The following is a 13,323-nucleotide window of genomic DNA, read 5'->3' as shown; positions in this document are numbered from 1 at the left end:
ATAATCCTGGTCATAATTACTATATGTAAAATGCAAAGCAGCCTTCCTTTTTGAACTTTGACAACTGTGAGATGGCGTATTATAATGTAGTTTTAACTAGCATTCTAAGTCAAAAATATATTTTAATAGTTTATGTTTATCAAATTTTATATTTTATATTTCATCGCCTCTGTCTAATTTGAGGTGTTTTGACAGTGTTTTGGTCTGTTTTGGTTAATGTAAGCTAGTGATGCTTGTGCCGGCAATGATGATTACCACAGCTTGGTAATTTAACACCGTTGGGTGAAAATGGCATAAACCTAAGAACAATGTCACTTTCTCAGCAGTTGAAACTGGTGTTTGATAACACTGAATTTTATCATAATGTCAAAATGTCAAAGAAATTTAATTTACTTTAGCCTTATAAAAAGAAAAATAATGAAATAAAGCAGTCTTTATTATGTACTCAAAAATAAATATAAATTTTAATACTAGTAGGTTTCTTAAAGCAACAAAAATGCTACTTCCTGATTATATACAGTGCCCTCCACTATTATTGGCACCCCTTGTAAAAATTAGTAAGAAGGGTTAGAAAAAAATCACTGTTTGCCGAAGAACCGTCATCTTGCAGTGAAAAAACGAGAAACATCTGACTTTTATTTGAAACAAGTTAATTCAAAGAAAAACAATGCCCTCATCAAGAAATAAATATTTTTAACAAAAACACATGTGGCACAATTTTTGGCACCCTTGGAAATGAATGTGAAACAATGTAACTGAAGCATGTTTCTCATTTAAATTGGACATTGTTAAGTTGATTGGAGTGTATAGGAACTTTCCAGCTAAAATCAATGACAATGTTTTTCATTTTTTCAATAATACTGGAGGGCACTGTATGTTCTGAGTCAGTCAGCTGCTCAGCTGCAATGCAGTATGCAACATGGCAAAAGCAAATGTTGTTTCCAGCTTAACACCACAAACATCCAACATAAAATCCATCACTGGCAACAATGGCATCCACTATCAGGTACATCAAGGGTTATTGCAAAACACAAAGAATGTGACAGGCTTTATAATAGTCAATAAAAATCATTTACTTTATTTAAAAAAAAGCGTGGACAGTTTCAGAAGAAGATTTTTAACAAGTATGCCATTCTAAAATAATAAGCTTCAGCCTTGATTTAAGTATCGAAATTGCTTGGACCTTTCTACCAAATATACATTACTTTATATGTGAAAATAATTCTTTTAATGTTGGCTATAAACTTCATTGAAAGGTATTGTATTGATCTAAGGACTGAAGTCAAATGTAGATTCATGCCTTGTGAGTTTAGCATTGCCAATCTTGTGGGAAAATTACCATCCATTAAATGAACCTCTCTTTTCCTGAAATTAATGACAACTAAAGCAGTATTATTCCGTTTAAGTGGTAAATAAATAAATGAAAACTTTTCTCTTGAGTATGAACTTAAAGCTTTCTATGTTAGTAGCAAGAAAAGTTTCTCCTATATGAGTTCCTGCAGCACCAGATGATTCTTCTTTTTCTGTTATTGTGGTTGACATGAGAAGACTTTTTACATGGCTCAACATGTCTAAAGCCATAGGTCTGAGGGCAGGGATATTTCAAAAACCTGTAACAAGCAATTTGCTGGTATTTGTTATAGGTATTTTAATACATTACTGATAAAATCTATAGTTCCCACCTGCTTCACAAAGACAGCAGGTATCCCCCATGCCAAAGAAAACAAAAAGCTGACTGTTGACTAGTGGCACTTCTTAGGTAGACTAATGTTGCAGTACATTAAATGTAGTTTTTTTTCCCCCAATAAGCAAATCTGAGGTGGCCCAAATTATTTCCACATCAGGTTCACAGAGTATAGTATATCCCTTGAACTTAAAAATGCCAGAGCACTGTTTATAGACTACAGCTCAACATTTAAATATAATTTCATCCAGACTGATCACCAGACCTTTAGACTTGGACTTAGTACCTCCCTATGCAACTGGATTTTGTACTTTCTTAATGGTAGACCCCAGCACCTGTAAATTAGTATTGTCACTTTTTCCACACAGATCCTCAACATTCTCCTCATGAAGTAGGGTGCAGAGTTCCATGTTGCACTCCTTGTTCACATATAACTGTGTGACCAAACACAGGTGCAACTCCACCATTAAATTTGGTAGTACCCGCATCCTAGATTGAAGCACAGTTTTTATCCTCAGGTCATAAAATGTCTCAAATACTCTTCATACCAAAAACTGCTTAAAAGTCATACTGTATGTATCTTTTCATGCCATAGTCCTTATCTGTTGTTTATATTATACTGCTGTGGGAGTAAGAATCTATATATATAATTCACTAAGGCAGCCGACCATGGCAGGCAAGACGCAAGACAGAGCCACACCCATAATTAACTAAGGCAGCCGACCATGAAAGGCAAGACACAAGACAGAGCCCCGCCTGCCAACTCACAGAGCCCCGCCCACCAACAATTCACTAAGCGGCCCTGCGCGCCAATGATTTCCGCACGTGTTCAGTCTCTCCCTGTGCATTCCATGTGCAGCGAGCGAGTGAGCCAGAGAGAGAGAGAGAGCGCAACACACACAGGAGCACGAGAGAGAGAGAGAGAGAGAGAGAGACACACACACACACACACAGGCGCGCGAGAGAGACACACAAATACAGGCGTGTGAGAGAGAGACACACACACACACACAGGCGCACGAGACCATGGCAGGTAAGACGCAAGACAGAGCCCCGCCCACCAACAATTCACTAAGCAGCCGTGCACGACGATGATTTCCGCACATGTTCAGTCTCTCCCTGTGCATTCCCTGTGCAGCGAGCGAGCGAGCGAGCCAGAGAAAGACACACACAGGCGCGCAAGAGAGACACACACACACAGGCGCGTGAGAGAGACACACACATACAGGCACGCGAGAGAGAGAGACTCACACACACTGGCGCGCGAGAGAGAGACACAAACACACACAGGCGCACGAGAGAGACACACACACAGGCGCGCGAGAGAGACACACACACACAGGCACACGAGAGAGAGACACACACACACAGGCGCGCGAGAGAGAGAGACACAAGCGCGAAAGAGAGGGGGCTGGACGCATAGGGCAGAGAAGGCAGTTAAAGAATGCACCGGGCTTGATTTTGTTTTCACTTCTGTTTACAGCGATCGGTTTGTAGCGTGCATTGTTGCAATGTTACTTTTCTTGGTGGTTTATTAAATTACGGATTTTTCAAATGTTCACTTTGTTCCCTGTGCTTAAAACTCATTAAAAAAGTGTTTTTAGCGAGTGGTTCGTAGCGCTATAGCGTGAACTCTTGCAGTGTTAAGTTTTCTCTGTGGTTTTCTCAGTGTTATTCAATGTTTTTACATTTAGTTTACTATTACGCTGTGCATTCTATGGTATAATCTTCTATCTATATATATAATTCACTAAGGCAGCCGACCATGGCAGGCAAGACACAAGACAGAGCCAGTTTTCAGTCACGGACAATTGTATGTTGCTCTCTCCAGAGTTCCATCTTTTCATTCACTCACAGTCGTATCCTCAAACCCACCCCATTTGGACAACTGTGTCTTACAGGAAGTGTTCACACATCAATAAATAATTATGCAGTGTATACTACGCCGCAGGTTGGCTAGTCTCTTTTAATATCACTAGTCTGTGAGAGTAAGAATCCTATTTTACAGTGTGCAAATAGTAATAAACTTGAAAAATCCATCCATCCATCCATTTTCCAACCCACTGAATCCGAACACAGGGTCACGGGGGTCTGCTGGAGCCAATCCCAGCCAACACAGGTCACAAGGCAGGAAACAATCCTGGGCAGGGTGCCAACCCACCGCAGAAACTTGAAAAATGAACTTACTAATTCAATCAATATACATCTTTAAAGTCTCTCCAGAGTGGGTATTCAAGTTAAAATCACATCTGGATATCCCCTGAGCAGTGGCTTATTTGAATCATTTCAGCAATATTGGCTTAAGCTGGTGCATTCTTGTTGATTTTCTGTGGTTACTGTGCCACCCCCATGGTAGAGGTTCACCATGTTTCAGAGTATACTGTCCAAAGGATTGTTTGTGGATCATGCAAGTAATATACATGCTCTTTGTTCTTGAATTTATTTCATTGTTTCTTTTTAAACAAGCTGGGTTGTTGTTTCCAGAGTTCATGCCTTGGAAGGGAGGTGATTATTTAGTATTACCCTAATTTATACATGTGTTTTTGTCTGTTTTAGAATTTTAACATGTGAGAAATCCATTTCTGGAGTAATTTTCATAAAGTTAGTTTTTTGGATCTATGTTGTTTTTCTTTGTTTATGTATTGCCTTGAAGGTTAGTAACATGTCCACGATCATCGCATTGATGATGTATTGTAACAGAAAGTGACAGCATAAATATTGCAGCACCTTATTGACTTTATCCCTCACTTTTGTTTTTGTTTTTGCTTTTATCCCTCATTTATTTGTTTAGGTGTCTATTAGTTTTAGTTTTAATTGGCACAAAAGCATTTACTAGAGGGTAGTTTTTGGAAAAAATGACCTGGGTGAGGTGAGTCAGTGATGATCCTTTTGACATGGTTTATCATACTAGATGCATACTTGTTTTCAACAGATGGAAAATAGAAACCAGACCACAATGGAGAATGTGATCAGACTTTCAGTTATGGCTTTATAGTATTATACTAGGATGGACTGGGAAATGTTTAATTTCTTTAGTTGGTGTAAAAAGTAAATTTTCTGCTAAGCCTTCTTAGTGCTGGAAGTGGTGTTAATGTCCCAGCTGAGAGTGTTTATGATAGTTTTGCCTGAAAGGTTCAATGATTCTACCATATTGACTGTAGAAACATTCATTTCTAGTGCTTGAGGTTTTTTAAGTGCTGTTTGTGAAAGTTGATTACCATTTCCACTGTCTTGGTGTAATTGAGTACCAGGTTATCTCAGACACAAGATTTAGTCACCACATTTATGCAGATGTTGTACCAGCCAGTCGTGTCTAGAGTAGGTGACCTGAGAAAAGAGACTTCTGGGCATCATTGCTTGGACTGCTGCCCCCATAACCTCGATCAGGATAAGCGGCAGAAAATGGATGGATGGGAGGGTTGCCAGAACTATCATTAATAGCATGGGAGCAGTATGATGATCTGTCATTTATGGTATTATATTCTAAATAATGTTGTTCAAACATTTGTCTGTGAACAATAAGACCTGACTTTTTACATAGTCGTTCAAGTTGTCTTGCTTTAGCCTTAAGTGCATGTAATTCAGTTGTATACCATGGAAAAGATTTAACAATGGACACAGTTTATTCTTTCATGGGGCAAACCGATCCAAAAGAAATGCAAACGCATTATTATACTGATCCACAGAGTTAATAGCTGATAACCAACAATTAAGAGTAAAAACTATAATCAGCATTCTTAATATTCTTGAATATGATAACAGGCCTGAGGTAGAAGAACATTTGAATCAAATGTAATACGTTTATGATCAATAACCCGCTATTCAATACCCACAAGACTGTCTATATCAACATCAGCAGTGCAGCTAAAATCCAGGAATGACCTTTCTTGTGTGTAGAAAATTTAACCTGTTGTGAGAGTTGGAATAGTCAGAGATATCAAAAAAATGCATTGCTAAAACTTAGATTACCAACATGGATATTAAAATCACCACACAAGATCATGGCAGATGAAATGGAACTGAGGAGTTCAGTAAATGCATTGAAGAAAAGATGGTTGGGCTTTGGAGGATGATAAATCAGAACAAGACAGATTAGAGAAACACAAATAATTTTAAGCACATAAAAACACAAGACATTCAAAATACTCTGCGCCAGGAACAAAACACATACTGTATTAAGAATTAAATAGTCATTGGGTTGGTGCCAAATTTAGCACAAACAATAAATCCAGTTTTAGTTCCAAATTGATGTCTTGCAGCAGTGCAGTTTTGTTGCTTAGAGAGTGTGTATTAGTGATTCTCAGAATCCTTGGACATGTTGTGGTTGAAGGCTAAGCAGTATTCCACTGTGGATAACAGAAGTTCTTTGTACTGATTTATTGGATGTTTTTGAGTGAGCTGGAACATCTTTAAGACCAAATAGAGGGAATCACAGTGACAGATAAACAATTTGCATTCCAGAAAAGCCTGGCAGAGTGATGAATTTAACAAGGAGGATGGAAAATTTCTACAGCCCTTGGCTACAACACTAAATTATGATGATATTATTCAGAGCACAAAACCAAACATTTTCTTATAATTGAGAGGAGGGTGGTAAACCCACCAGACAAAAAACATACACAGCTAATGAGGAAGCTCACCAAGTATGTTGATGGCGTAAGACATTCTAGGAGAAGATACATGGAAAGCAAATGAAGTGTGACAGAGTAGCGTGAAAACTGGTGACTATATGTAAGATGTTCTGAAGAGTAAAATCAAAGTCCAAGAACCAGTAGTTGGTAACAATAATAATTTAATACTAAGTTCTGAGAAAATTTTAAAAGACAGGGTGATGTGTGGGTTGCCTACAGCTGTTGTTACCTCCTTCAACCCAGAAATCAATAGTCATGAAAATGAGATGGATTAGGCAATGAAGCTACTGAAACTGAGGCAGGTGCAAAAGTGTCACTGCTTTAATTATCCAAACAAAGATCAAACAATAAATAAAGTGCAGTCCTTCTTCTCTAAATAAATAAGTCAATAAAAATACAGTAATGTCAGTGCTCTTGTGAATATTTAAAATCACAATAAATAAATCCCAAAACAGGTTAAAAACACAAGATCTGTCCTTTAAATTAATTCCAGATCCTTTGTGCTTCTTTATAAAACTGACGTCTCCTTTACTTACCTATGAGACATTCTCCAACAGGCACGCCTTTTAAATCCAGCCCGTGTTCCCACCACCATCCCATGGCATTCTATGGAGAACCCACAAATCATGCTTCTTTCTCTTGCTGCTATCTTTCGGCCTTCAATGAGAGCCCACTTGGAGCAGTTAGTTGCTCTTGCTTGTTAAGCACTTAACAGGAGCGATCCTGCCTTGGGACCACTGTCCACTCACTCCATCAGTGCCATATTCCCAATGCCTGCCTCCTTTACATAGTAGCACCAGCTCAGTCATAATCCTGTCTGTTTGTCTTTAATTTTCCTTATCCTTTATTTCTGAAAGTCAACTAATAAATAATTAACAAATATTTATCAAAAATGATTACCTTTTGGGAGAAAAACCCATTCATTTATCAGGGAAAAGTAGTTTGTGATTTTGGTGATGTAACTTTTTAAACCTTTCAATTGCAATTGGGGAAATGTCACTACTCACAATATTTTCATATCACTTTCCATGGTAAATAAGCTACTTGCCTTAAAGACAAACCTGCTTCATACTGAACTATAAAGAAACTGAGATTGGAGCTGCCTCCCCATTGTTAAAGGGGACATCAAACATATTCAGAGGTTTTGAGATGGACCTTCTTTATACTTGGATTATTATATTTTTCTTTTCCTTCTTTTCCTTTTTCTTTCTGAGCTTTGTAAAATCTGATAGACCTCTAGAACTCGGAATGACTCTTCAAGTGAAAGGGCACAAATCAACTCTTACACCCAGATTTGAATTAAAATTAATTAAGAATATTTGTGTGTGAAGTTGTGGATGGTAAATATACGTTAGATTTCATAAGTTTTTTGTTAATCTGGCACATGTTATTTTGTTGAAGATAAAGTTAATATATATGTAAAATATGTAAATCTTTACCCCTCTACACTTGTTTAAGGAAAACCCATTGTTCTGTCATTAGCTGTCTTGTCCTCATTTCCATTCTAAGGTCCAGCCTCTTCTCCATCTGTCTTCTACCTCTCCCTCTAAGTAGAGAGTGGTCTGCTTTTTATTTATTTTTTCCTATACATCTCTATTCTGTAGAGAAGAGTGGCTTGCCTTTCCTTTTGTGAACTTCACTAAGCAGGCAATAAGCTGTCTCTCATGTGTTCGATCTTCTGTCTCTGTTCCTGTACTCATTTATAGCACAGACACTTTATTATTATTATTATTATTATTATTATTATTATTATTATTATTATTATTATTATTATTATTATTATTGTATTGCTTTCCACATACACTGCCTATAATGTCCGCAATACTTAATGATATTTTTCAGGTACTTTCCTATTGTTGCTTTTTATTGCAGTGGCCCACACCCTGGCTCTTAGGGAGACCCTGACCACACAATTATGGTAACTCATAAAGACTCAGAAATAAAATGGCAAGATTGCCTCTGAACATTTTTGAGATTTCCTGTAAGGCAGGGTGCAGAGCCACATCACTGTTGGTTTGTTTTTCCCTCCTTCCGTACAATAATTCTTTTCTTTGTCTCTTCCCTTTTTCCTGACCTGTTTCCCCAATCTCACTTCCATTCTCATAACTTCTTCCTTTATTTGACTCTGTGGCTACTATTTTTTATTGTTTTTGTTTTTCTCTCTCATTTTTTTCTCCAATCCTTTTCGTTCTTCACGTTTCGTCACTGCTCTCTTTTCCTCTTCATTTTTCCTCTGCCTTTATTACTTACATGTTCTCTCATTGTTCTCTCGTCTATTTTTCCTATTTTATATTTTTCAAAATCTGCTACTCCAACATGAAATAATGACACCCCCATTTGCTCTTTTGCTGTCTGTACTAAATTCACATCTCTTTATCCCTCTATCCATTACCACACTTTTGCTTCCTTTCCTGCTCTTCCATTCCCTTGTTCTCCTCTTTCTCAGGCCCGGAGGGCTGTAACCTGTTTATCTACCACCTTCCCCAGGAGTTTGGAGACAGCGAGCTCATGCAGATGTTCCTCCCTTTCGGTAATGTCATCTCCTCGAAAGTGTTTGTGGATCGAGCGACAAACCAAAGTAAATGCTTTGGTGGGTAAAAAGATAACACCTGTAAGATTATTTTAGAAAGCGCTGATCTTTGATAACAAAGTAGCATAGAGAGGCAAGCTTACATGCAACACAGATTTGCCGATGGGGCAAGGGAGGGACAGCTTTTCTGAAGCACAGAAATTTTGCTCAACAATGGGGCTGCTCTACACACAGGTTTGTGAGGCAGGTGCAATGACACCATCTTATCAAGGGATCCAGACGTATTTGTTTGCTTGGCTTACCACATTTATTTAAATGTCAATTCTGGATTGTATAACAGAAGCTTAAGAGGATCAGGTGGGGCTTTAAAAGTAGAAATACTCTATTAATATTGTTTTGTAAGGAACAGGCCTACATTTTTCATTTTCACTTCTTCCCAATGTATTCAGTACTCTCACACAATCTCATGAAGGAAAATGTAGGTGCTAGACATGGAAGAATACAGGTTTATAACCACAATGTCAAAACTGGAACTATTTAGTGAATGGAGATAAACATAAAGAAACTGTGTATATGAATTTTGGAAACTTCAGAAGGTAGCAGGTAGCAGTTGTGTCTCCTCTTAACAGTGCCACTGCTAAAATAGAATGTAGGAAGAAGTATCTAGGCAACATAAGTTACTACTGCAAAAGTAAGAAAACATATTACATGCTGTTGTCTAGGTGTGTATTTGGCATAATTTTCCAATTTTCTATTAACAATCCAACTAACCTTCATTTTAGTGAGTAACTTCTTATTCCAAGCACCTCAACAGTTTAATATTTCATTATGATGCTTTACATTTATTTAATTTGTAGTGAACCCTGACTTATGGGGTGTGACAAGGTCACGAAAAAGATTTGTGTAGTGATTTTGCCAATATACTTTAAAAATGAGAGATGGATGGAATTAGGTCAACACCTAAGCCCTGCTGTATTTGTCAACCCCGCCACTTCAATATTAAGCAAACACACTGGAAAAAATGTCTAAATAAATTGGATATATTACACACTAAAAATATACAAGTACTTACATGCACAACAAAAAAGTAACACTGTATTAAACATATAAAACATTAAGTATGTCCCAGTTTCACTCCCCTAGATGATATATACTGTACAGTCCAAAACATTCTTAATGTGAGTGATATATGTGAATCCCAACATACAGTGAACAGATTATCTGGTACAAAAGAGGTCAAGGATAGTCCTCCTTTTAAAACTGCTTCCCAGAAGAAGGATTAAACCACACAGTACTATCACCAGTATCCAGACATTTACAGCCTTCTGGACAGGTATGGTAAAAATGCTCAGCACTGTCCCTGTACCTGATGGATGGGCAGATCCTTCTTAGCTGTGCTACACAGTTTGAAGAATGTTAAGTGAAGAGAAAAGTCAAAAGTCCTGCTGTATCTTCCTCTACTTGTTTGTATATTTACAGTCCCTAAAAACAACACAAACTACTATTCCCACATTTCTTCAGGTACGGGCAAGCCAGAATTGTGTGCCACATTATTCAGGATGCTACATGCTTGTACAATATGACACACTAGCTGGAAAAAGCACCTGCGACTATGCAGAGTTGCAGTTGTTGTAGGCTCTCCTGCTAAAGATGATGTAATGCCACCTCATTATTTTGGTGATTCCTCCGTGGCTGATGTAACTTGTCCAGCGAAGTTGCAATATCAATGTGCATGCAATTGACTACTCCAATTACTTTTGGAAAACCAGACATTGCCGCAAGTGGTGCTTTGATGTTTACCAGTTCAACCACAGTGTAAGAAAATCTTATATATAAGGAAAACAAGCACATAATACCATCCTATACAGCTGGCATGGCACAAGTCGGTGATGTTTGTGAAATATCCGACTGGTCAGCAAGTTCATGTTAAAAAGCTCCTGTTTCTGAAAACCCGAGGATGGGCAGAACTTCCAAAGGAGCAGGTAGGGCACAATTCCTCAAAGTCTGCCTTTGTAGAGCCGGTGCCAGTTCAACACACAGCTCCAAGAGGATACCTCTTGAAAACTGAAATTGACTTAGAAGCCAGTCATCATCACCTATAAATGTACTCTCACTTTTAATTCTTTCATTTGCAATGTTGTCTAGCAATGCTACAGCAGCTATGGTAGTTGGAATAGTATGTTCATTCTGTGCACCATTATATTGTTACAGAATGATTAAAATCAAGTGAATTAAATTTGTAAATTATATGTAATTAATTTCTGTGTATTTGATAACACCTGCATCATGGATGCAAATATAAAAAAAAGAAGGGAAACGACACAGAAACAGTAGCATTGCTTTGACACTGGGCGCCACTGTGGCTGCCACATGAGGCTGCCATAAAATTGTGCGTGGCTTTATGCTAAGTTTAATTTTTTAAATATCTCAAAGTGACTGTGGAAATGAGTATACATTACATTTTTGTGCATACGCACTGTTTATACATGAAGTCCAAGGTGCTGGACTGTTAACTTTTTAAGAAGATTGTTTTTGAAAGCTTTATTCAGTTTCAATGGAATGGTTGGGAGGGAAAGGGTAGGAGGTCAGCAGCTTGCAGTTGGAAGTAAATAGAGAAAACAGTAAAAGATCAGCAAAGCAAGAGATGATAAATTACAAAAAAATGCATGTATAGGACAGGCACTGAAAACAACTGCAAAAATGTGAAAGACAGCAAAACAAGAGGCATCAAGCTGAGGACTATACAATTAAAAGGCAAACCATCAGTCCATGTAGGAGGACAGCCAGGTCAAAAGTAGTCCATAGACAAGGAAATCTGTAGTTGACAGATGACTTTGGAAGGACAGTGGATGAAGAGAATTTAAATGTAGAGTTACTTTAATGAAGATTAATGTCGAAAAGATTTATGGCAAGCTCATGACAAAATACAAATAAAAAAACACGTGGAAATGAGGGAACAACTTTACAAGTTTTTGTTAGTTGTTTGCAGTTAGATTTTGTTTTTATATTCAGAGGGCTACTTTTATTCCTTTCATTAAAATAATTTCAGACAGAAAAAGTATTAAAAAATATTAAATTCCTGAAGCACATTGTTAGAAAGAAGTCTCTAGTTTAATTTCAAGTTTCCAACATAAACACTCAACTCAACTGGGTGGCACCTCTTATAAATGAAAAGGGTACAACATCAGGATTCCAAAATTTGGTCTTGCATTTGTAAACCAGATCCTGTTAATAATCATGTGTCATGACATCCTTTTCAAAAATGGAAACATGTTTCAGTGATCACATTTCTAGCTTTGAGTGTCGTCAGGTTTCCCCACAGCATTTTTTATGATGACCCTCTCTCTATGCTTAATTTTATTGCTTATTTGTTTAAGTGTATCTTCAAGGGGGCTTAGGGCAAAGTCAAATCAGGAGCAATATCCTTTGCTAACATGGCACCTGAACCTCATTTTAAAATGTTTGTTCTGCTTTCCCCTTAAAATATCAAATCATTTTTGATTTAAATATCTTGGGTTTGCTGGATACATGATGCCCTTGGAGTCAGTTATGGTATTCTTTTAACATGTACATTGACATCTTTTATGGCAAAAAGTATCCATCTCTCAGAGAATGACACACTGGCACACAGACTGCTGTCATCAGATGGATCTTTAGTCAAAGCACTGGCCCCTAAATCCCCCAGCAGCTGTTGCTCTTCTTGAAATGCTGAAGACACCAGTACTAAGGCTGCCTAAAGCAACAGCAGATGGGCTTCATGTGTTCCTCTGCCAGGATCTGCAGCTGTGAATGCATTTGCTATTGGAGGCTCCAGCTTGGCCAGTCAACAAGCCTTTTTTGACATAAAGCATTATCAGCATATTGTCTTTCACGAGAAGAAGACCAGATGCCTGGAACATGTCACTCAGCCTTCATTCAATTTATGGTCAACATTTTGACATACTTGAATTATCTGTGTTGTTTAGTTTAAAGGCTACACACATTTAGGTGAATTTCAAGAATTTTCTTATTACTGAGCATGTTCAAGAATGCCCTCACACCACCTGAGTGAAAAAATTAGGCTTTGTACACACCTTGTCCAGAGTAAGGTTTTGTGCCTTTTTGCCCTAAAGTGCCATAGTACATGTTTTTATCAAGACCATTATTTACACCTTTAAATAAACATATTGATTAAGGTATTTTTAGTTTTGGTGAAATATTAGAAAACATTGTCTTTATAATACATTGTTATTATTGTTTATGATAGATACTATAACTGCGGTGGGCTGGCGCCCTGCCCGGGGTTTGTTTCCTGCCTTGCACCCTGTGATGGCTCCAGCAGACCCCCGTGACCATATATATATATATATATATATATATATATATATATATATATATATATATATATATATATATATATATATATAGATATATATATATATATATGTTGGATAATGGATGGATGGATAGATACTATAGGTACAAATATCCACTATAAA

General features: G+C 37.5%; 1 protein-coding gene across 19 annotated transcripts in view; it reads left to right on the top strand.

Annotated features, from left to right (window-relative positions):
• celf4 (CUGBP, Elav-like family member 4) overlaps positions 1–13,323 on the top strand; it is a 1,311,271-nt gene that overhangs the window by 1,189,381 nt on the left and 108,567 nt on the right. For 11 of the 19 annotated variants that reach the window (XM_051930108.1, XM_051930103.1, XM_051930106.1 and 8 more), the window contains one exon: positions 8,762–8,905. The exons of 4 other annotated variants lie outside the window; for them this stretch is intronic. In XM_051930108.1, the coding sequence (XP_051786068.1) occupies positions 8,762–8,905 (144 nt within the window). The remainder of the gene's footprint in view (positions 1–8,761; positions 8,906–13,323) is intronic. 4 more of the 19 variants (XM_051930105.1, XM_051930118.1, XM_051930117.1 and 1 more) reach the window with 2 other exon arrangements.

This window comes from Erpetoichthys calabaricus, chromosome 7 (assembly GCF_900747795.2).
Source record: "Erpetoichthys calabaricus chromosome 7, fErpCal1.3, whole genome shotgun sequence".
Classification (NCBI taxonomy): Eukaryota; Metazoa; Chordata; class Cladistia; order Polypteriformes; family Polypteridae; genus Erpetoichthys; species Erpetoichthys calabaricus.
This window is presented reverse-complemented; position numbering and strand designations above follow the sequence as displayed.